Source organism: Patella vulgata, chromosome 3 (genome assembly GCF_932274485.2).
Source record: "Patella vulgata chromosome 3, xgPatVulg1.2, whole genome shotgun sequence".
NCBI lineage: Eukaryota > Metazoa > Mollusca > Gastropoda > Patellidae > Patella > Patella vulgata.
Window position 1 is genome coordinate 90,703,716 of NC_065881.2, and position 23,698 is coordinate 90,727,413.

Genomic DNA, 23,698 nt, shown 5'->3' on the forward strand with positions numbered 1-23,698 from the left:
CTTTTCAATTCTCCCAGACAGTTGTTTAAAATGCGACTTGCTATTCGTTTTGTCTATCTGGTGATATTAGCCAAAGCAGTGGTTACAGGTACTCTCCGATATAAACAAAACAAAGAAGTGTACGATGACCACGACCGAGGACAATTCGACAGCCGTGTTAAAGGACAATATGCTAACCATATTGAAGGGCAATACGCTAACCATATTAAAGGACAATACGTTAACCATACGGTGGATTCAGCAAGACCACTGGCAGTTGATACTCGTGAACTTCAAGGAGGATATGACCACGGTCAAACTAGAGACGATTATATTTATCGTTATAACCGACGAGCTAGCGATAATGACGGAAAATATGTTGACCATAATAACCGTCGATACGATAACAACCATAACGATGGAGGCGACGACCATAATAACGGTGGCTACGTGGACCATAATAATGGTGGCTATGATGACCATAATAATGGTGGCTATGTTGACCATAATAACGGTGGCTATGTTGACCATAATAACGGTGGCTATGTTGACCATATTAACGGTGGAGGCGATGGCCAGAACAAGAAACAATATGTTTACATCACTAAACGACCATATGTCGATGTAGACGACCTGAATAAAAAGATACAAGCACTACAAAACATGTTGACAAAATTCGATGGTAAGAAAGAAAACAAAGAATCTCATCCTGATCTAGATATATTAAAGGAAGTTATAAACATTGTTCGACGATATTACCGTAAGTTCAATTGATTATATTCCTTAAACTGTTGATAATCACGAGAAGTATCCCCGTGGTTCCTCTTTGTCAGTGATGCAGGAAGGAGGGCCTGACAAGGACAGCTGTCTAGTCATTCGGATGAGACGAAAAACCGAGGTCCCGTGTACACATTGGCGTGCACGTAAAAGATCCCTTGACAGTTGGAATTCGATATAAGAGTAGGCCGTAGTGCCGCTGTCCGGGCAAAATTACCCTCATAGCACACTGTATGGCGTATGCCCGTCTTCATTATCCCAGTTCGGAGCAAAACAGTAGGACGTTAAACCCCATTTCATTTTCAAAATCAAAAACACACTTTTATGGATAACAATTACTATGGTTTATTTCACTGCGACGTTTCAACAAGGTTTCACAAGTCGTTATCAAGCATATATACAAATAGATAAAAAATGAGAAAGATATGAATATAAATACAAACATCAGTGCGAACTATCCAATGGAATGCAAGGTGAGTGAGCATGATTAGTTATAACAAGCTATTGATGTAACAAAGGTGCATAATCGTATATATTAGAGTTGGCTTATTGTACAATTAAAAGATGAAACAGGGCATTAACCAAGATTAACAAATTTTCATTTCATTTCTTATATATCAATCACGTGAGTTATAGAATCAGTATCACCCACGTGAGTTTATAGAATCAGTATCAATCACGTGAGTTATAGAATCAGTATCACCCACGTGAGTTTATAAAATCGGTATCAACCACGTGACTATATAAAATCAGTATCAACCAGATGCGTTTGTTGGTGAGGTAGAAATCACACCTCAAAATGACGCAAAACATAAATATCTACACGATTACAAGCGTATTTGGACGTTTTTCAAACACAATACTCAATTTATTTCGAATTTAATCATTTTTAGAGTTAGTAATTATTTAAAAAGTATATAAAAAAGCTCTGATTTCTGTTCGAATGTTCTAAAATTAACGTCGAATGAGTTTGAGTGCCGCTCAACCAATCTAATGGTTTAAGGGCTCCAAATGCACCATGGTGAGTCCCCTCAGAGTTCATCTCCTTATTATTTTCTTTAAATGGCATTTAGTAACTGGATAGAGTAACAACAAAACACATACTTATGGAAAACAGCTACTAGTGTATTTAAGGCGACGTTTCGTAGAGTATTCTCTCAACGTTATCAAGCTAATACAGTAAAACAGGTATGAGGCAGGTATGATAACGTTGAGAGAATACTCTACGAAACGTCGCCTTAAATACACTAGTAGCTGTTTTCCATAAGTATGTGTTTTGTTGTTACTCCTAATTATTGTTGTTCTTATTTTAAAGTTAAAGAACGATTAGATAGAGAAAGAAGAGAGAAGAATACCAGACAGAGTGAACGACAAGACGTTAAAACCAAATGATCTAATAGCCCAATTATCTATCAAATAGAAAAACCTTATAAAAACAGACTAATTAGAGAAGAAACCAGCACAGGCAGCTCCGTTCGATTAATTATGGATAGTTCACCACCTCCTGTAGATGACTAGGGGAACAAAGTTACCAAGCCCAAACTTTTAACCAGTAACCACTGACTAAGCAACAAATAACTTTTATTAATGATAATATTTGCCACTAACAGATTAAAGTCATGATTTTATATATATATCTTTATTGATCCTCCAAATATGAAGAGTATTACAAAACATTGTATACAATAATAATAGTAAACTGTTTGAACTTACAATACAAGACTTGAAGACTGCATCTACTTACTTCCGCTGCACGTGATATATTTGAGAATTTTCTTACACATGGTCACAAGCAGACGCTTTTTAAACATCAGCGGTTGTATTTAATTTAATTATGGAAAACTTAGCTAGTACTAGCAGTACAAAAAGCATTGAAACGTTTTTATCAAAAAAGGATGTTGTTTTGTATATTTTAATAAATCTATATTATAAAAAAAAGCAAAGTTTAAAGTGTATGAATAAAGCAATTCTTACCCACAATTCTTACTCACACTGTAGTCAGCTTTAATGCATATATATTTAATTTATTTAATAGCAAAGTGACATATTATTAAATATCGCGATATTTAACTATATCGTTGAAAAAAAATGCCAATATCGATATCGTCCCTTTTTTGCAATATAGTACAGCCCTAGGATAGACTTGGGAAATATTTGGTCATATTTGGTTTGACTTTAGACGCTTGACCTACCCGATACTGATAATACAGTTTATCATAATTTTTCCAATTCGGCGAATAAATTCGATTTTTTTATATATAATTAAAGTATTATGATAGTGTTTCACCATAATTAGGTAGTATGTGGTGGTATTTAAGTAATGTTGGGTGGTATTGGGTAGTATTGGGTAAATCGTGTAGAATAATATATTTTGTCTTATTTTCTGTTTACAGTTGACACTGGCCGACATTGTTATGTATGATGTATACTGAAGTCCAAAAGAAAGTATACACTGTTCATTTCGTCCTGTTTCAAACAAAGTCGTGTTCCATTGTATGCGGTATTTGGGTACGATGTTCATTTGGTTTGCCGTTTATTTGCTTAGAAATATTGAGTTTGGACGCACGAGACGTGTTCAGTGTAGTTTTATCACATTTTTTTGATTTAAACAAAACTTAGTCATATTTTTAGTGTGTATACTTTCTTTTGGACTTCGGTATAGTTGATTATTTACTTCCGCTCAGGGCGGATATACTTGAGCCATTCGCAGTACTTCAATCTAACCATAAAACTGTTGAAAGCAATCCACGAATAGCCACGTCCATAGGATATTAAATTTTAATTTTCTTAATAAACAAAAATAAAACAGAAATAACTGGATATAATTAGTAATTATGTTCTTTCTTGGTGTTATTTCAGAAATAAATCGATTAATTATTTTAAATTTACAACAAAATTACTAATAACAACTATTCATACAACATGCATGCAATATTAAATTGAGCCCATTACATTTGAAAGAATATATCACAGATGAAGGCAGAACCCTCTAAAAATCACAGTAAAAATATGTTCCACAAAAAACTTCAATCAGTATTTCTTGAAAATCTAGATATTACATGTAGGTGGTTACTATCGCAACCATCCAGTTTTAAGAAAAGTAGTTCGGTTATAGCAGTAATTAGGCTAGACTGTAATTATTTTGAATATCGTATTAGGTGAAAGTGGAAAATGAAATGTACATACATATTAACGGGCTTTAGGTCTAAAATAAACATTTTTTGTTAACATTGATACAATATAAGGCATTTGTATTATTCTTGGAATATTCTCCTGCCTGATCTTCGATTCAAAATGGTAACCTACCATTTTATTAACCATCGTCATCATAGACAGAAGTTCAAGCTTTGTGCCATATTTTTGAAAGACTTCACATAAAGCTTGTACAAACCAAGAACCGGTACCAATATTTCTCCATGACAAAAATCCTGTAAAGACAGATGTATGATAATAACATAAGTAATATATTGATATTGTAAATGTTGTTAACGGTATAATAAAAGCATCGTCATTATCAAAATAGGGAGAGTCCATATGTGATGGTAATTTGATTTTCCCCCAATTAACCATGGAATAATTGTCGGATTTACCTGGTGGAATTCGATCAAGTTAAAAGTGCAATGAGTACAGGTAAACTCAGAAGATATTGGAGATAATTAAAGAAACAGTGACATAATTTGTAAAATGCTGGATACCGCCTTTAGTTTTTATCGGACGAGTTATCTGCCCCTGAATTTGATAATCTAAGTAAGTTAATCAGGATTTTTCGGCGTGGTTTCCCCTTGTGAGTGGGACTGACAAGGACAGCTGTTTAGTTGTTCGGAAGGGACGGAAAACCGAGGTCACCGGTACACATTGGCGTGCAAGTAAAAGATCCCATGGCAGTTGGAATGTGATATAAGAGTAGGCTGCTGCGCCGCTGTCCGGGCAAAATTTCCCTCATAGCACACTGTATGGCGTATGCCCGTCTTCATTAGCCCAGTCGGTGTAGAACAGTAGGACGTTAAACCCCAGCTCATTTCATTTGCATTACATTTAATAATCTGAATTTAGGCTTAATACTAAGTCTAAGCGTAATATTATTTTTGAAAGAGAGATTCTATTTTACAGGCCCCTGTGAGTTTCCTGATGTTACCTGGCAATTCTATCTTCTAAAATCTAATCACGTCTATTCGGTTATAATAACTACCAGTGTTATAAAAATGCAGGGTTTAATCTTTCAATATTTAACAGTCAACAAAGCTAACAAATACATCAATAACTAGAAACTAGAAAGAAACAGACCTGGTACAGCAGCATTAACAATTAAAAAGTCAGCTTCAGTAGGAATTATCTGTGTGTTTTTATCTTGAACTTCTACACCGCCATCTTTTCTTATTGCACCATCATCTAACTTAAAACCAAAACCAGCCTGAATAATAATATCATATTAAATTACAAATTGAAGTAATGTTAATGGAGCAGCTGAAACTATTGTGAACTAATCTTGTGTACTATATATGATTATATTTTTTACACCGAGACTATACCGGTATCTACACCTCACTCACTTTGTTGTTGTTGTTCTTGTGGACACTTAACTTTGAATTGTCACTCCTCCCTCATTCATCAACGGCGTACACTGTGGGTCCACACGAAGACAGTAACTGTCTCAGGTAAAAGTATTATGATGTCATAACTATTCATTTGCATGCCCGGGTGTATAGTTCATTCGAATTTGTTATTTCAAAATAATAAAGAAGGTTGGTTGGTTCACCAATTTAACTTTTTATTTATTGAGGACAAATTCAGTTATATTTAAATATTGGCTCCATCAGTAAGCCCGGAAGTTTAAACATATACAGATACCCACTTACCAAAAACAACGGTCTAAATACCTTGTCTAAAGGTTTCAGTTCGAAACATCTTATCAGGGTTACGTGACTCTTTTAGAGTGCCGCTGTCAAATTTTTCATAAAGTGACTTGAATAATGCAAGTATTTGATGATGCTTAGGGGTAATTTAAACACAGCAAATAGTAGAGGATTACAACAAGACGCGAATTGGTCACTGCACACAAGTCTGGGTCACAGACAAGTTCATCATGGTAAAACATTGCGATTCAACACGTTTATCTACAACTTCTCTTGACACCAGGAAATCAGTATGTCTTTCAAAACAAATCTAAACAATTTAGAATCTTGGCTTGGGACAAGAATAATTGATTCTACATAAAGAATCTAACAGTTTCATCCACTGATTATATTGAGATAAATCTAAAGTTTCTTATTTAACCTGAGCACTTGCCATAATATTGTTAATAAAAAAAAGATAGGTTACCAAGCAACGCAATATACGCCCAAGGCAGCTAAATCGTCCGGGTGGTCTTTAACGGTTGTCGCAATTATTTGAAAGAAATATGGGCCATTTAGAAGATAATTTCATACAGATCAGATAATAATTTTCGTTTGGGGGTACACATGGGCCCCAACTCTGGAAAAAATTTACAAAAATTGTTGAAATTAGACTATTTTTCTTTTTTTTGATTTAATAATTTAAATAATGTATATAAATTTCGTACAGATCAGATGATAACGTTCATCATTCGAGGGTTCACAAGGTTAAACAAGGCTGATAACTCTAGAAGTAATTATGGGAAATTGCTGAAATTCAATAGGATTCCTCGTGTCACTAATTTGAATGATGCGTATAAATTTCATACAGATGGGATGATACCTTTCGTCGTTACAGCGGTTACAACGTGCAACAAAGTCAAAGATAGACTACAACTCCATAAGAAATTAACGGAAATTGCCGAAATTCAATAGGATTCTGCGCTTCACTAATATAAATGATGCATATAAATTTCATACAAATCAGATGATATATTTGGTCATTAGAGCGTTCACAAGGAGCAATAAAGTGAAACAAGTGTCACCTCCAAAAGAAATAAAACGAAACGAAATTATTGAAATTAAATAGGCTTCTCACTGACATAAACAACATAATATCAATTTAAAAACAATCAGATGATAAATGTAGTCTGTAAAGTGTTCACAAGAAATTGTAGACGGCGGGAGGACATACAGACGGACGTACGGATGGCCGTCGGAGGCGGCGGCAAAATATGAAAACATTATACGTACGGCAACATACGACCACATTTTCAAGTGGGCGTCAAAAACTATAAAATATAAAAAAAAAGTACCTCAATGAAGAATATTTTAGGTTTACCAGTCAAACTTCTACAATTATCACCTTTAAATGGAGCTAACAATTCTTTTATTTCTATTGGGCCATCTATACCAAATACACTTTCTTCTTCACCATGTGATAATATAGCACACACGAAACAATCTGAATCGCTATGGTCTTCTGATGCAGCTATATGAAAAATATGGACATATAAATCTTTATACACCAATAAATTATTATTTAGACATTTATAAACATAATAAGGTTATAATCTTCTCTATAGATCAACGGCTGGTCGAGATTTAAATAGAATTAAACATCCGCTAGATTTGAAAAAAATGGTAATACATTAGAAAAACAAGACTGCGACTCGGTTATCAAGTACCGTTTCTACGATAATGAACAATCTATGGTATATCCTCAAACAGTGATAAGTTCACTCAGAATAAAGTACATGTAATTTGGATGAAAGTGTTAATATATTTATTATCTGTTTGGGAACTATTATAGCAAGGAACGGTCAGGTCTTTATCTAAATCTTACATAATGGATCTTGATATGTGGTTAGTTGTTTTAGTATTCTCATTAGAAGTGTCCGTGAACATTTGGAATTAGGATTGCCTATAGCAGTGACCATCAAAATGACTGCAGTGTTCATTATAAAAGCTGTTAGCCTTTTAAGACCTTGTGGTACATGTACTAGTTTTAATAAGTAGAGGTTTAATCAATTCTATTTGAAGCTAGCAATTTCTTTATAGTTCTATTAGATTCAACTGATGCCAGTAGGATGGATATTCTGTTCAACCCCCTTACTTTTACGACAGTATATTATATCATTCTCGTGTGAGAGAGAGAGAGAGAAATGGGGTTTAACGTCCACTCGACACAAACTAGGTCATTTCGGGACTAACATATGGTTTAATTTTATTTCAATAATTCGCTTGCGCGTAGAGGTCTTTAGCAGTGGGAGGAAACGGGAGGACCTGGAGAAAACCCACGAGGTTGGACAGGCGACCCTACTCCTTGCCACGTACAACCGGGGATTCGAAACCACGCCAGTCGACTCAATGACAGAATTTATGATACAGCGCGCGCACGCTAACCATTCAGCCATCCAACCCCCCTTCTCGTGTGAGTCCAACTATACTCTCGAGGGGGGTTAGCACGTGCGCACTGTATCATAAGGCCTGTCGTTGAGTCAACTGGCGTGGTTTCGAATCCCCGGTTGTACGTAACAAGGAGTAGGGTCGCCTGTCAAACGTAGTGGGTTTTCTCTGGGTCCTTCGGTTTCCTCCTACTGCTAAAGACTCCTACACACAAGCGAATTATTGAAATAAAAAATTTGACCTAGTTTGTGTCGAGTGGACGTTAAACACACTCTCTCTCTCTCTCTCTCTCTCTCTCTCTCTCTCTCTCTCTCTCTCTCTCTCTCACTCGACTATGGATCAGATTGTCAGGTTCGTACCTCTTGTTAAAACACTCTTCATTCGAGCCCTTGGTAAATCTTGAAAACATTCCACATAAAAACCAAGTTTTTGAAAGATCCGAGTCAATGATTTGACATCTTTATCTGTTCCTGTTCGTTCAACCATGTGTTCAAAATATCTATTATTAATTATAATAGCCATTCCACGCTTTACATGATTCATATCATATTCTTCAGTATCAAAGTTTTCTACCGACATCATTGGTTCCTCATGTACAGGTGCAGCTGTAGCTTCACTTAGCCTATTTATAGAAATTGGAAATTATAAAATGATTAAATCTATTTTATGAGAATGGTTCTAATGGAATACGATGTCTACTTGAATTAAGCCTTGTTGTTTATTTCTCGCGGTTCGTCTTTGTGGTGAAATTCTATTGCACTTAGTATTGTAGTAGTTGACACTAACACTAACGGCTGCTGCCCCCCTCCCCCCACCCCACTTGATGTGCTATTTGTTGTTTATTTCTTGTCATCTCTGGGTGACTTGTTTTGTCCACCAGTTTGTCTTGTGGGTTTTGTTGTGTGTGAAATGCGACTCTCTTGCACGTACCACCACACGTGTATAAACCCGTATAGAAGTTTCGGTGCTATGGTTTCATAACCTTCTTTGAGGAGACAATTTATGAAATAAGAAACTATTTAACAAAACAATAAGCCTGTAGGGTAATATCCATTCATACCTGCTGCTATAACCTGTAGCATCTGTTTTATCATAATTAGGTATGCCAGGTTGGACATCTACAGCATCACCTAAAATATAAAACACCATCAAATATTGTATTAATACGATCATATTATATACTAATTCATCAGGTGGAAGATGTGGGGGCTACGGATGCAGTGATTTTATTTTTGATGCGGTGTTTTAATTTTTGTTAATTTCAAAGTCAAAGTAGTCTACATACTTCAGTTAGTACCCACTTTATATTATATTCAATCTTCGATATCATTGCACATTTTTTTTTAAAATCTGGATTTCTATTCAAATCCAAATATGTTATAGGTGAAATTATAATGCATATTTATACACAGTTACTAAAACAGCTATAATGTATACACAGTTAGCCAAACAGTTACCACAACAGTTAACTCGGCAGTTACCTCAACAGTTAACTCGGCAGTTTTCTAAAATATTCGACACATGTCATGTTTCCCCTCGATTTTGAACACTGTGCATCAATGTGCGTCATAAGCCTTTGATCGTACACAGTAATAGAAGACTATATCATATTTATAGGATTTGTACTGAATATTTCAAGAGGAAACGCCGCGTTTTATAAGGGTTTCATGGTAGTATAATATTGATCTCTAGCAAGAACTTTCCTGGACAGAAGGTTTTTGTCCTTCAGGTTATCTCAAGTGGGAACTTTCCTGAGAAAAGGTGATAATATTTCCAATAATTGTACTGAATTATATATCTCAGTATTTCATATGATAAACATAATACACATAACTTACTCTATATTTACAGTTACACTCTAACAGAAACCATCAATTATTTACAGTTAAACTTTAATACTTTTATATTTCAAGTTATAGTTTTAATTTAAATTTCAATTCATGAAAGCGTTGGAAATGAGCAACACTACTACTATGAAGAATGTGTATTCATAGAATATTACACGTTAAAAGCATACCAATATACCTGAATAACATAACATAAAAAGAGTTTTAAAAGAAGTATAAAAGTATAAAAAAAGAATAAAATCAGTTTATAAAATAAACAGCCAAACATCCAAATAAAAGAGTAATTTAGAGGTTGATTTTAAAATGTTCATTTAACGAACTCGTGGCCTTCTCAACAGTCTTCTTATTCTATATTTTTCATCCTGGTGATTTTAGTATAACACGTTGTCTACGAGTGCACGCGGTCCTGTAAAAAATCATTTGGGTATAATATGTCAGGAAAGCCCACGAATTTATCTTTATATCTGTCTTTTAATGACTTATTAACGCGTCTTCTTTGTCTTTTAAATGATTCCGGTTCCAAACCAGGCGCCTTTTTTTTAAAAAAAAAAACCTCTCGTCAAAATTTCACCAATTCTTCGAATGCTGTCGATATTGAACAAATTCTAATTATTCTTCGTTGTATATCCACAGGTAACGATGTTGCGGCGATGTCATTACCACCTAAATGAATAATCGACACTAACTAGGTAATTTCGAGACTAACATATAGTTCGCGACGGGGTGTTTAACAATGAAATGAAACCGGGGGATCAGAGAAAACCCAACTTGTTTGACAGACGACCCCACGCCTTGTCACTATCACGTGGTAAGAGACAGATTTGGGAATAAAATATAGTATACCGTTATACTTGTTTTTCTTATTTTAAGTTTGTCGTCTTGGAAACTAAATGCAAATCCAAAGAAGATGATTAAACAGAGTATCAATCTAAAATCTATTTATCGGTTGTAAAGGGAGATAACTGTATAAACATTTCAATTTTCTGTAAAATATCGAATATTCGTTGTAGTTATTATACAAATGTGCTGTTATTTGACAGCTAGGTTGTTATTTGATCATACTGGGTAGCATTTGATGAGTATTTGGTAGTATTGGCTTGTTTTGGGTTGCCTTGGGAGGCAAATGGAACAGCCAGACATCGGTATCGCATTTGAAGTACATTTCCCGCGATATAACTCTCTGTCTTTGAAAAATAATCAAATGATATGTCTAATTTGCATCAGGATGAAAATGTAGTACGACTCGACCAAATTTACAGACGAAATATTAATTTTTTAAAAAAGTGGACGTGTCACCGCCCTTAGGTTTGGGCATGCACCAACTCAATAGTTGCCGTCCTTACGGTATAAAGAATAAATATGCCAAGATGATCCAATTAAAAGGGAAGTCTAACATGACGACAGTCTAATACAAAAGCCAGTAGGCCTAATGTGTGTCCAACTTTACACGCCACACACGCAATTATACTGAGCGCCATGGAAAACGCATCACTTTTTTTCCCCAAATATTTTATTACTAGGTGGTTTTGTATGTATAATACCATGCAATACTATGAACTATTGGTTCACACAATGCTCCCAAACGCAAAAAATATCGGCCCGTGTGCAAAAAAAAAAAAATTGCACGAGATGCACATGAAAACCCCAATATTCACGTGCAGCATTGTGTGTGAGCCCTTTAAAAGCATATTTTCAACTTAAGGCGTTTTTGTGAACCGATTAGATTAGACCGATTAGCTATTATACGCATTTGTGAACCAAGTTGATTATGCTAATCGTTACATTTGTGAGACGATTTAACTCAACTGATTAGGCAAATCAACCTAATCGTCCCAGGAGGTGTTTAGGCGATTAGATTTGACTTTTTCAAAATGGCGGAATGTTCGACGTCGTAAGTAATTTTTAATGCTTATTGTTGTTTTTCTCCATAAAAAATGTTTTTTTTAAAACGCGTTTGACGTGTTTAATGTTAACCTTATAGTCCACAATAATGTTAGATCACCTCTAAGCAATTTTATTCATTTACAGTTTTTTCAATATATTCCTCGATCCTAGGTTTTCTCAGGACACTTTTTACCTGTTTTGTCACTTCAGTTTGTCACTTCAGGCAACCATTTTCCTTTTTTGCGTAGATAACCTTCATTTGTCTTTAACAAGTCATCAATAATTAGCAGAGACAATTTTTTTTTCTGATCGGTGTCCGTGATGGCAGCCATCTTACCAAATCGTAATTATCAAATTTCACATTTGTGGACCATAGCTAATCAAATCGAAATCATACCAAATCGTACTAGCAAATCAAAACCTAATCTAATCGACTCACAAAAACGCCATTAATGTGCAGTACATGAACTGTGAAACGTCAATCTGTCGTAATTTGTTGTTGGACGTGTGAAGGAATCGAGCTAGAGATGCCGAGACTTACTGAAAATCAACGGAATGAAGCCATGGGAATGTTCAGGGCTGGCATGTCTACACGTGCTATTGCCAGACAATTCAATTGTCATCAGTCCACTATTGTAAGGTTGGTGGAACGTGTTCGAGTTACTAGATCAACACGTGACCTTCAACGTCCTGGTCCACAACGCGTTACAACCCAGGCTCAATACCGCTACATCCGGGTCAATCATCTGCGTGACAGATTCGGCCCAGCGACTTGAACAGGTGCAGCAGTCGTCGGAAGACAAGGACCAGTAAGTGCCAACACCGTAAGATGTCGTCTAAGAGAAGTAGGACTCCGTGGGCTCAAGGACACCAGACATGGAGAAGAGTAGCCTGCAAAGTGTGCTCTTCAGTGATGAGAGTCGTTTTCATCTTTATCACGCTGATGGCCGTCAACGTGTGTGGTGACGTCTTGGGGAACGTCTTGCAGACTGCTGCGTCTTCGAAACGAATCGATGGGGTGGGGGAAGTGTAATGGTGTGGGGAGGCTTCACATTTCATCACCGAACCGCCCTACACATTTGCAGGGGTCGCGTTAATGCTGTAGCCTACCGTGATAATGGCCCGTGGAGGACACACGCGCTACTGACATCTGTGTCGTACTTTTGGTTTTGACCCCTCTGACTTTGTACCCTTGATTACAGATTAAACATCCATAAGTGTACAAATGTGTTGTTATTGATGTGTTCCCATTTGAATATTGTTCACAATAAGAAGCAAAATAAATAAGATATGTTTACAGGATCATTTTGTTATACGAAAAACTAAGTGATGCGTTTTCCATGGCGCTCAGTATATAATGGAAGTTAAGTTTAACATGACGCAGTCTTATCTGACGGAGTCTAACACATCAATATGTATCCAGCATTACACGCCACACACGTAGTGCCCACCGAAAGGGCACATAAAGCCATATAATCAACCAGAATGAATTATATGATTAAATTTTCGCCGGTCACTCGTCAAACTTAATGCAAGATAATGTGGATCAAGAAGACCAATTCTGCCATCTTCAAGAGAATGCTTCAGTTTTAATTCTTTTAATATCCGACAGTCTGCCATGTAATTTATCAACTACTTGACTGTCGTGGGGCACACATAGACGGCAATCCTTGTAGGTCACAAGGAACTGATATTGCAGCGTTGGATACTAGTCACTAGTGGCTAGGAATGTGAAGACTATCATCAATTTCAGGATGGACCACCTTGCTGATTTTGGGACCCACTCGTCGCAACAACTCATCAAACACCGCTGGATCCATATGTTAAGAATCAAATATCTTTGATGAGTTCGATACTGGTATATCCGGTCCTGTCAGAGACGACACTATTTGTTCAATTACACATAAAATATGTGTTAAGGACCCAAAGTACTTGCCAAAAGTTTCATCAGTATCAGATAACATTTGCCCCCCCCCCCCCTCGTTGGTCATAAAGCTTGGTATTACATGATTTCCAGTAGTTGCGTAATGGACAGTGGTCATTTTCACGAAATTCGGACTCAACCATAAATATGGTGCAGCTGTGATATATTTGAACGGGTTTTCAAATAAAAAAGAATTATGACCTCTACAGGGTCCAGAAGCTCAAAACGCTATTTTCCGTATAATCATGGACCATAATAGGTCGACAAACCTGGAAATATAGTCAGCCTAATGTTTATGTTATGGATTATGTATCTTCAATATATGTTGATTCAGAATCCGGATGATGCCACCCTGGCACTCCTGGGTAAATTTAAATATTCAAGATGGATCGCCATGGGGCATTTGTATGTTAATTAGTGGGGTAAAATATCTCGCCCCTCAACTTCTGACCTATAACAGGTTTTCTAAAGTCAAAAATTGTTTCAGTAATATTTTGTTCTGTTCTAACCTACCTTCTTCAAGTTCTGTTTCTAATTCAGCAATGTGTTGTAGCAATCTCATATTAAACCCCTCCAATTCATCAATCTTTTCTTTTAGTTTATTAAAGTTTTCCTGGGTTACGAGTTGCGAATCTTGAACCACACTTCTGTCAGTAACCGTTTCCTCGCCATTCCCTTTGATGTAAATTATTATTATTATTATTATTACAACATATTTATAGTGCGCCCTTTCATATGACATGTTCAGGGGCACTTTATAAAGTGACAATGTAATCATTAATTAACAAACAAGATTATGGAGATGATTGTATACAGAGTCAGTTAAAAGCCTGATTAAATAAATGTGTTTTCAGTTGAATTTTTTTAAAGGAATATAGATAGAATTAAATAACAATGACAATATGAAGCTATCAATAAACAATAAATAACTTTAAAGTACAAGACTATGACTAGAAACCAATTTGGGTAATTTGCAAATATATGAAACAAAAACATTAGTTATTTTACACATACCACCTTCAATTTTCTTAAATGAAAATCCCTCTGTTGATACTTTATTTTCACCAATATATCCAGACTTCACCTTTTGTTCTAGAATTTCACGAAGTTCATTTTCACTCTTTGAACCCAGTGATATCAGATGGAACGTGACCTGAACACAGCCCTTACTGTAAAAAATAAATAACTATTTCAACAAACTGATATGGAAGCGCTGTATGCTCAACGAGATAATGGATAAGGAATTAAGAGGTATGAAGCTTCTATTTCGAAACTGAATTCATATCATACAGTTTTTGAAGTAACCTGATGGAAATAAGTAGCTTTGTTGAAGTTTCAATTACCCGTAATTTTGTCAATTTAATATCTTAACAGTCACCGACAGGAACCGTCAATTTCTATTATACATTATTTAATATCTTACCAGTCACCGACAGGAACCGTCAATTTGTATTATCTATAATTTTGTCCCTGTCTTATGACATCATTGAATGCTATACCACGGACGAAGAATGTTCTTGGCGGTTCTTGTCATTGTTGCTATACCACTGACGAAGAATGTTCTTGGCGGTTCTTGTCATTGTTGCTATACCACGGACGAAGAATGTTCTTGGCGGTTCTTGTCATTGTTGCTATACCACGGACGAAGAATGTTCTTGGCGGTTCTTGTCATTGTTGCTATACCACGGACGAAGAATGTTCTTGGCGGTTCTTGTCATTGTTGCTTTTCCACTGACGAAGAATGCTCTTGGCGGTTCTTGTCATTGTTGCTTTACTACTGACGAACAATATTCTTGGCGGTTCTTGTCATTGTTTAGTAGGGTCTGAAGGGGAAGGTGGCGATTAGTTCATTGTACTGTTGGCACCACATTATCGTGACCTGCATAGCTGTGACGGATTTGATTCCGTCTCAATCGGACATTCAGAACGGACAATTGGACGTCCGCATATTGTCATTGTAAGGCGTCACAATAAATCAACTGAATACTGTAATCTTATTTTCCAGAAATAACAAATGACTACTTACGTCAATGTTGTAATAACTACTAATTCTGTTTCATCGTATATTTCTTCTAATTCCCCTTCTATCTTTCTGATAAACGCTTCACGATTTGGATGATCGTTTGTGATCAATTCATGATACTGTTGACCAGGGTATTTAATGTTGCCCTCAAATATTTCTACAAAATAAAGACAACAAGTGCAGCATGTGTACATTATGACCAGGTAACAGATGCCAGATGTTTAATAGGCAAGGTATTAGCCTAGGTGTGGTAAGTGGGCGGGGCTGAGGGGGCGGGGCTGAATAGAGAAATCAACATAATTATAAGCTATGTCACGTCATCCTGGGTTCGGTAACCAGGGACAATTATAAGAGAGGTTTCGCAATTTGACATTTTCACTTGGTATTTAAAGGAGCTAAGTCTCTAACACAATATCATCCAAAGTGTTTCACGTTGAAAACACGAATTATTTGTCACTTCAATTCAACATTGATGTTGTGATCTTACCGGGAAAAGGTAGGCTTCTGATATCCAATATTTATGACAAAATAAACATTTTACCATTGGAGGGCGTTTCAGCGTCATTTGTAACAAGTGACCAGAAAGAACGAGGCTTGATATATTCCACAACTCATGTCAAACGGCGACGCCATAATCTGGAGAGCATGCGCGATAGACTGGAATAACCAGACGCTAGAAATTGACATTCGGTTGAGACTCATGCCGTATTTCGCTGGACATAACTGATTTGAGATTAAGAGTCAAAACGGAAACAATTGAATGTAAATCAGTTTATATACAATCAGATTACATTATTATATGCGTTGCGACCCATTTGGGTCAATTTCTAGGTCCCAAATATTAGCGATTTAGCTCCTTTAAAGTCAAAATTCGGATCTCAACGAGAATTTCATGATATCTGTTCATATACTGGTAATTTAAGTGTATAAATGTAGAAATACACTACAAATAAAGACATAAGAATTAAGGACGATGAATTAATAATTAATAATTTAGAACAGTGAACAAAGAGTCGTTTGGTCTTCCATGGATGCACTGGTGAGGTTTCTGAATACATGTATTATTGTGATAATACAAGTGCGATGTAAAGACAAGCGAATACTATACTCACCACAGTTGGGTTCTAGTTTCTTGATAACATTTCTATAACCCGTTAGTTCTAAACATTTCAGGAAAATTGTGTACGCATATCTGCCACACCTCAATAACATGACTAGCATTTTTTCGGCACACCTTTTTCTGCCCTGATTCTCCAGTATTATGTTAAGTATTTCTTCTTCGTCTTCGTTAATAAGAAACTTTGAAAACATCATGGCAATTAGATCTTTTGGGTGTAATTCTTCAATAAGAAACGACATGTGGTCAATAAACTTCCTTCGGTCTTCTTTGGCCATCCTACCACATCGCTTTGTTAATGGTATTATACCTGTAACATACAATAAAATAGCGATACTATTTCTCAACAATATTGCTGAGAAAATCGAACAAGAATTAAAAGTCTCGTTTTCCTGAAAATAGTAAATTTTCCACGATTTGATCCACGCTCAAAATGTACGCCGATGTTTATAAGTAAGGAAACACAATCATTTTTTAAAAATTGATTATATACTACTTGTTAATTTAATCCTTGTAAGACATATAGAGGTAGATTTCACAAATTAAAAACACTTAAATGGATGGATATACTACTTTTGAATATACTAAATTTAGAAGTAGTATATCCATATAAGTGTTTTTAATTTAATTGTTAATTAAATAGTATTTGGGTTGACTATAGATGTTGAAACATTCTGGCGCACGTCACGACACGTTTTGTCTTAAAATGTTGGTCAGTTAATAAGTCAATATTCAGAATATTTTTGTTTTTTTAAAGCAACTATTCCATGTTTAAAATTACCATTCCCATGTTTCTGAAGTGGCAGCACATAGCGCCAACATTAGGATGCGCTGATATTCCTTGAAACAGTTTGCAAAACTTTATTTTCCTGCTATTTTTAAGACAGTATACTTGTTTGTTAAAAACAAAAACGATAGTTTTAAGTCTCAGAGGAGGGTTGGATGGCCGAATGGTTAGCACGTGCGCGCTGTATCATAAGGCCTGTCATTGGGTCAATTGGCGTGGTTTCGAATCCCCGGTTGTATGTGACAAGGAGTAGGGTCGCCTGTCCAACCTCGTGGGTTTTCTCCGTGTCCTCCGGTTTCCTCCCACTGCTAAAAACACCTACGCGCAAGCGAATTATTGAAATAAAATTAAACCATATGTTAGTACCGAAATGACCTAGTTTGTGTCGAGTGGATGTTAAACCCCATTTCTCTCTCTTTAAGTCCCAGTACGTAATGATTAGCAATCTTACCGGGTAGTGAACCTGGTTTAACTTCGTTTGTTCTACTCTTTACTTTTTTTAGCATTTCATTTTCTTGTTTTAGTTTTTCAATTTCTTTTTTCAGTTTTTCATTTTCTTCTGCCAAAGGGTTTGGCCCAGTAGCATCTCCGCGTTTATTTCCTTCAGCCCATTGTGCTGATTCGTCGACCTTCTCAGTAGTTACCCTGTCCTCGTTCTTCGGTTCCATGATGGTTTGGATTAGATCAGATTTCCCAATTTTTGGGGAGGAAACATGGGAATGTACGGCTAACATGGCTATGGAACGGTCTGAAATATAAACAGCAGATACTAGACACCACTATACAAGATAATGCAGCGGGACTCTACATCAAACCATCAAAATATTGCAGTAGGACTCTATAGGTCAGCTATACAAAACATCAAAATATTGCAGCGGGACTCTATAGGTCAGCTATACAAAACATCAAAATACTGCAGCGGGACTCTACGGGTCAACTATACAAAACATCAAAATATTGCAGTGGGACTTTATCACAACACCATACCATACAAAATAATACAGCGGGAAATAATATAGTACAGTGGGACTTTATAAGTTTTTAGTTTAATTTGAAATTATCACTGTTTACCCTATAGTTTATAAACTGATCTATTCACATTTCTCATCACTAGGTAGTGGTGGCATCCAAATCAACGACTTAGTCCCTGCAGGCAACACCAAACCTATATAGATAACGACACCCGATGATGCACCTCTTGTAAAATCTTTCCTAATCTTCCATAATGCTCAATTCATTTTTCAATAACCGTACTACAGAGATGCTCATTTTCGACCATTTTCGATGTGACGAGGAATATTTTGTATTGTAAGCTGTGAATATTTACTATGTGAATTGTGTCTTTTGTTCTACCACGTGTTTGATACCGGACCCACGACTTTCTCCATATACCACTGTCGAGAACTGCTTCAATACAGACGTTTGACTAGGAACGGTTGTAGTAGAACATGCCAATCACAATCCATTGCTAGTAGGAGCCACGGTGGATAAGTGGGTAAGGCGCTGGCTCGCTAGTCTGGAGGTCGGATGTTCGATCCCTGCATTGGCCGAGAAAGTTCATCCAGATTTTCCGCCGTGGTTTCCCCTTGTCAGTGGTGCAGAACGGAGGGCCTGACAAGGACAACTGTCTAGTCCTTCTGATGAGACGAAAAACCGAGGTCCCGTGTATACATGGGAATGCACGTAAAAGATCCCTTTGGCAGTTGGAATTCGATATAAGAGTACGCGATAGTGCCGCTGCCCGGGGCAAAATTTCCCTCATAGCACACATTATGGCGTATGCCCGTTTTCATTAGCCCAGTATAGGAGCAGAACAGTAGGACGTTAAACCACATTTAATTTCGTTTTATTTCCATTGCCAGTAGATTAGGGAACGTCGCAAATTTGCAACACTGGTGTCATGATCTGCACTGGTGGGTAGATTGACCGACACCGCGGACAGAATGTCGGTTATTTAATAGGCAACACTTTCTTGTTCTGACAGCCCGGATGTACAGTTGTATATGGAGATCTACCCGGGCTTTATTGATTTAATCACCATACCGTGTATATAGTCTTATTTCGTGTAACTTACATACACACAATTTATTGTGCAAGCCAACGTTATAATATGATTAAATAAAGCTAAATATTCGTATGAGAACATAAATAACAATCTATTTATAGTCCAGGACAGTATCTTTCGACTAGTTATTTCACACAGTATTAAAATTAGGCCACTTACTGTGTAAACTATACACACGACGTTATGCATATAGACTGTAGGTATCAATACAGACACGTTATCCCTCTCGACTACATGCATACGTTATGCTTTCTAAACTGATACAAAATACCCATACGTACACAGTTATGGACATATGTGAATAGGTTACCTACCGCAAACAAGACACTACGTCATGCGGAGAGATCGTAAACAAGACAATATGTCATGCGGAGAGAGAAGCAGCAATGTTGAGCTGAACTGAGCCAACGTTACACACTGATCCGCAGTGAATATTTGCTTGGCCGCGACAATCACTGATAAGGATGACATTGATGCGGCTTAATGAGCTAGAAATATTAATTTTTTTCCTGCGACAAATTAAATTCCAAAACATTTTTTGTATATATTGGAAAAATAAATAAAGGCGTTTGACGTATTTGTAGTTAAAAATTATTTCCGATTTAGTGTAAATGGGTATTAAAATGACTAAAATGCAGCATTCTCTCCGAAGCAGTTATGTCTTATGTGAACAATGCACGCGCCATTCAGCCATTGATTCACACCGCGTGCTGTGACAGCACGTGTTAAGGCAGTCATCTATGACAGAGATATTATACGAGACTCGTAATTCTCTGTGAAACAGATTGCCAACGTTACTCTCAGCGTACGTTTTATGACCTTGACCCTCATCATGGAAAGCGGAGGTTAACAAAACACAATGTTTAGCCGAATAAAAAAGTACTCTATTTAACATGAAATGAAATAGTGCCTATCCCCCATTTGTGTGGCACTACAGGTGATACCCGAAAGTCATTGGAATATACCATAAAAGAGGGTGAAATAATTACCGGTATAAACCGCAAAACACCGGAATATACCGATCTTGCTTTTCTATCGATTTTCATTTACCAAAGGTCCGTAGTTTTACTTTATATTTCATGAGCCACTTAATAATTGACATGTTAAAAAGGTCCTCGACACAGTCTGAAACTCCTCCCTCGAAAAGCAGCACTCCCGCCCCCCCCCCCCCTCGCACTTTTTTTTTAGGAAATTGTTTATTACCAAAAGTTCGCTTATACCCCCCCCCCCCCGCCGGTTCATCAAACCTCCGCTTCTATTTTTTTCTTCATGACAGACAAGGACTGAAAGAGAGAGCTTATTTCCCCATTCGTGTGGCATAGATTATTCCTGAAAATCCTCGTCTTAGTCTGAAATCCGCCAGACTGTGTCGAGGACATACACTGCACTCTTACGTCACTTAGTCCGAAACGCTAGAGACGGCAGGTCAATTGCACGATCTGTTAAAATGTCGCGAATAAGGTGGCACGGTAAAGTAAACATTTGCAAAGAATTTTTGAAGGCGTTTTGAGAAAAGGGTTCACATCACCCCCCCCCCCCCCCAAGAAATTGGCCAAGCTAGCACCTGGTATAAATAAAGAAACTTTGAGTGAAACAGATCTAGAAACTGTTTGAATATAGAAGCTAGAAGAGCAGATTATCTGCAACTATATGCCGGGGCTATTATAGTGTTAAACATAAAAATACCTGAATCTAGGAGGGATAGGTATAGTATATTATGTGTATACCTGTATGTTGGTATTCGAATGATAATTACACAAACCTCCTACCATATTAACTCACTATAGTATGGGGTACACCCAGCTCAATAACCGACATACCGCAAATTGTCTTTTAAAGGGCCAATCCCGATAATATTTTGGAGAATAAAACTGCTTAATTGTTTGTTAAAAACCCATAAAAGCCCCTAACCCAATATATGTGATACGTTTTCGAACAACTTAAACCCGTCAATCTTCATCTGGAAATGGAAATCAGCGTCCCAAGCTGTATTATGCGGTGTCTGGATAAAACCAAGACTTTTATTTTATAAAAATAATGTGTCGGTGAAATTCACCTTTCGTTATCAAGTATAGCACATGGTCATTCATTGTATAGACCTCTAAAGGAATGGGAATCGATTATCAGGTCACCCGTCGAAAAATTGACCCGAAATCGCAAAAGGTTTACGTGTCCGGATAAGCAGTTTTGACGTTCACGCCCAAACGACTCAATATTTTGAGCTGAAATTTTGAGACAAGGTAAATACAACATTCCTCTATATCTTGGCGTATTAAATTTCATACGTACTCCGACTTTTATTTTGTAGGCTCGGTTCAAATTGGAATAGTCCCTTTAAGAAGGGAGTATGCAACCAGTTTCCCCTCACAGACGGGCAAGTGAATTATTAAAATGAAATTGAAACGTATTAATTGATTGAATGCATTAAACCCCATTTCTCTACCAAAACCTATCAAAACCCTAACCCTAACCCAGATATTGTGCTAATTCCCTTAAATTTCTAAATATGCCCGTGTATTTATTAACCATAATGTCAATAAGCAGACATCCTTATAACAATAGGGGAGTTGAGTCGCCGAATGGTTAGCACGTGCGCGCCGTATCATAAGGTCTGTCATTGAGTCAACTGACGTGCTTTCCATAAGAAAAATTTCCCGGTGTGGTTTCCCCTTGTCAATGGTGCAGGACGGAAGGCCTGACAAGACAGCTTTTTAGTCGTTCGGATGGTATGAAAAACCCAGGTCCCGTGTATACATTGGAGTGCACTTAAACTGATCGCTAAGCAGATGGAATTCGACATAAGACTAGGCCATTGTGCCGCTGCTCGGACAAAATTTCCGGATGCCCGTATGGCGTATGACCGTCTTTATTAACCTAGGATAGGAGAAGAGTTAGGCGATTTCAGGTATTATTTTATATTCTTGAAAAAAATAAATTAAACAAAAAACGATGGTTTACTATTATTATCATTCTTCTTCTATAGCGCTTCATTTTATCCGGTGATATTTCTGAGCGCTTAACAAATGTCACATCACAGTTTGTAATAATATTTAAACAAAAATGTGTTTTTAACTCCGATTTTAATTAAACAAAAGTTGAACTTTCTCTGATTGTTCTTGGTAGCTTATTCCACATATGGACACCATTTATATGGAAAGATAATTTTCCTCTGAGTCTCTTGTAAGCTACACAGATAATAAAGTAGTACCTTTTAATGACCGATGTATTATCCTGCAATCATCGAGTTCCGCATCGCCTCTTTAGTTGACGTCTGTTGAAATCAGTCGGAACAGAGCAGAGCAGTTGGACGTTAACCCCCATTTCATTTCATTTCTTCAAGAGTTGGAGGTTTCGGGTAAGGCAAGAATATGGGAATTGAACGTTAATATTAGTAAAATGAAGGTAAGTACGTGATAATTACCTGTAGCCTTTCCACTGCCATCTTCCAACCAGTGGTAGATGTATACAAACTGTGGATAGGACAGTCTTTCTTTGTCTTTGAAAAACCTGACTTGGTTGTCCACACCTTTCAGTTTTTGTCTCATAGGCTGGCCCTTGACGTCTTCCATTATTTTTGGGATGTTGAAAGTGGCTGTCTGAATCAGTGTTAACGACAGGCTTACGAAGGTCCTCTTCGGGGTGTGCTGTGCTGTATGATGGGTCGAAAGTGATAGGCGCATCTAATTCTCCCACTTCTTCTTCTTCCCTCTTGGCTGTGGACATCTTTGCTGATTTTTTCCTGGCTTTCTGGCCGTCCATTATTGACGCCTGTCTCCAAATCTGTCATTTTGGGTTAGGGTAAGATTGTGCCTCTGGATCCTGCATTTTATCCCGTGTTCATACTTGTTCTTCTTGTGATTCTCTGGGGTGATTAAATTCTTTTCGGGGATCACTTGGCTAAGTGGGTAAGACGCTGGCTCGCTAGCCTGGAGGTCGGGTGTTCGATCCCTGCATTGGCCGAGAAAGTTCATCCAGATTTTCCGGCGTGGTTCCGCCTTGTCAGTGATGCAGGACG

At 37.0% G+C, this 23,698-nt stretch overlaps 1 protein-coding gene across 4 annotated transcripts; it reads right to left on the reverse strand.

Moving 5' to 3' along the window:
- Window positions 1-3,520: 3,520 nt before the first annotated feature.
- LOC126814955 (uncharacterized) lies at window positions 3,521-20,103 on the reverse strand. 4 transcript variants are annotated; one of them, XM_050540426.2, is made up of 11 exons: window positions 19,998-20,103; window positions 18,070-18,366; window positions 16,827-17,141; window positions 15,718-15,871; window positions 14,706-14,860; window positions 14,205-14,366; window positions 9,097-9,166; window positions 8,396-8,658; window positions 6,944-7,119; window positions 5,041-5,167; window positions 3,521-4,184 (listed from the first exon to the last, which is right to left on the reverse strand). In XM_050540426.2, exons 2-11 carry the CDS (start codon window positions 18,350-18,352, stop codon window positions 3,946-3,948), a joined length of 1,944 nt encoding a protein of 647 aa, XP_050396383.2. In that variant the 5' UTR covers window positions 18,353-18,366; window positions 19,998-20,103; the 3' UTR covers window positions 3,521-3,945. The 4 variants fall into 4 exon arrangements, with proteins under 4 accessions (XP_050396383.2, XP_050396386.2, XP_050396382.2 ...); XM_050540429.2 differs by having other exon boundaries at window positions 14,709-14,860; window positions 19,965-20,030; XM_050540425.2 differs by having other exon boundaries at window positions 19,965-20,022.
- Between the last annotated feature and the right edge of the window lie 3,595 nt (window positions 20,104-23,698).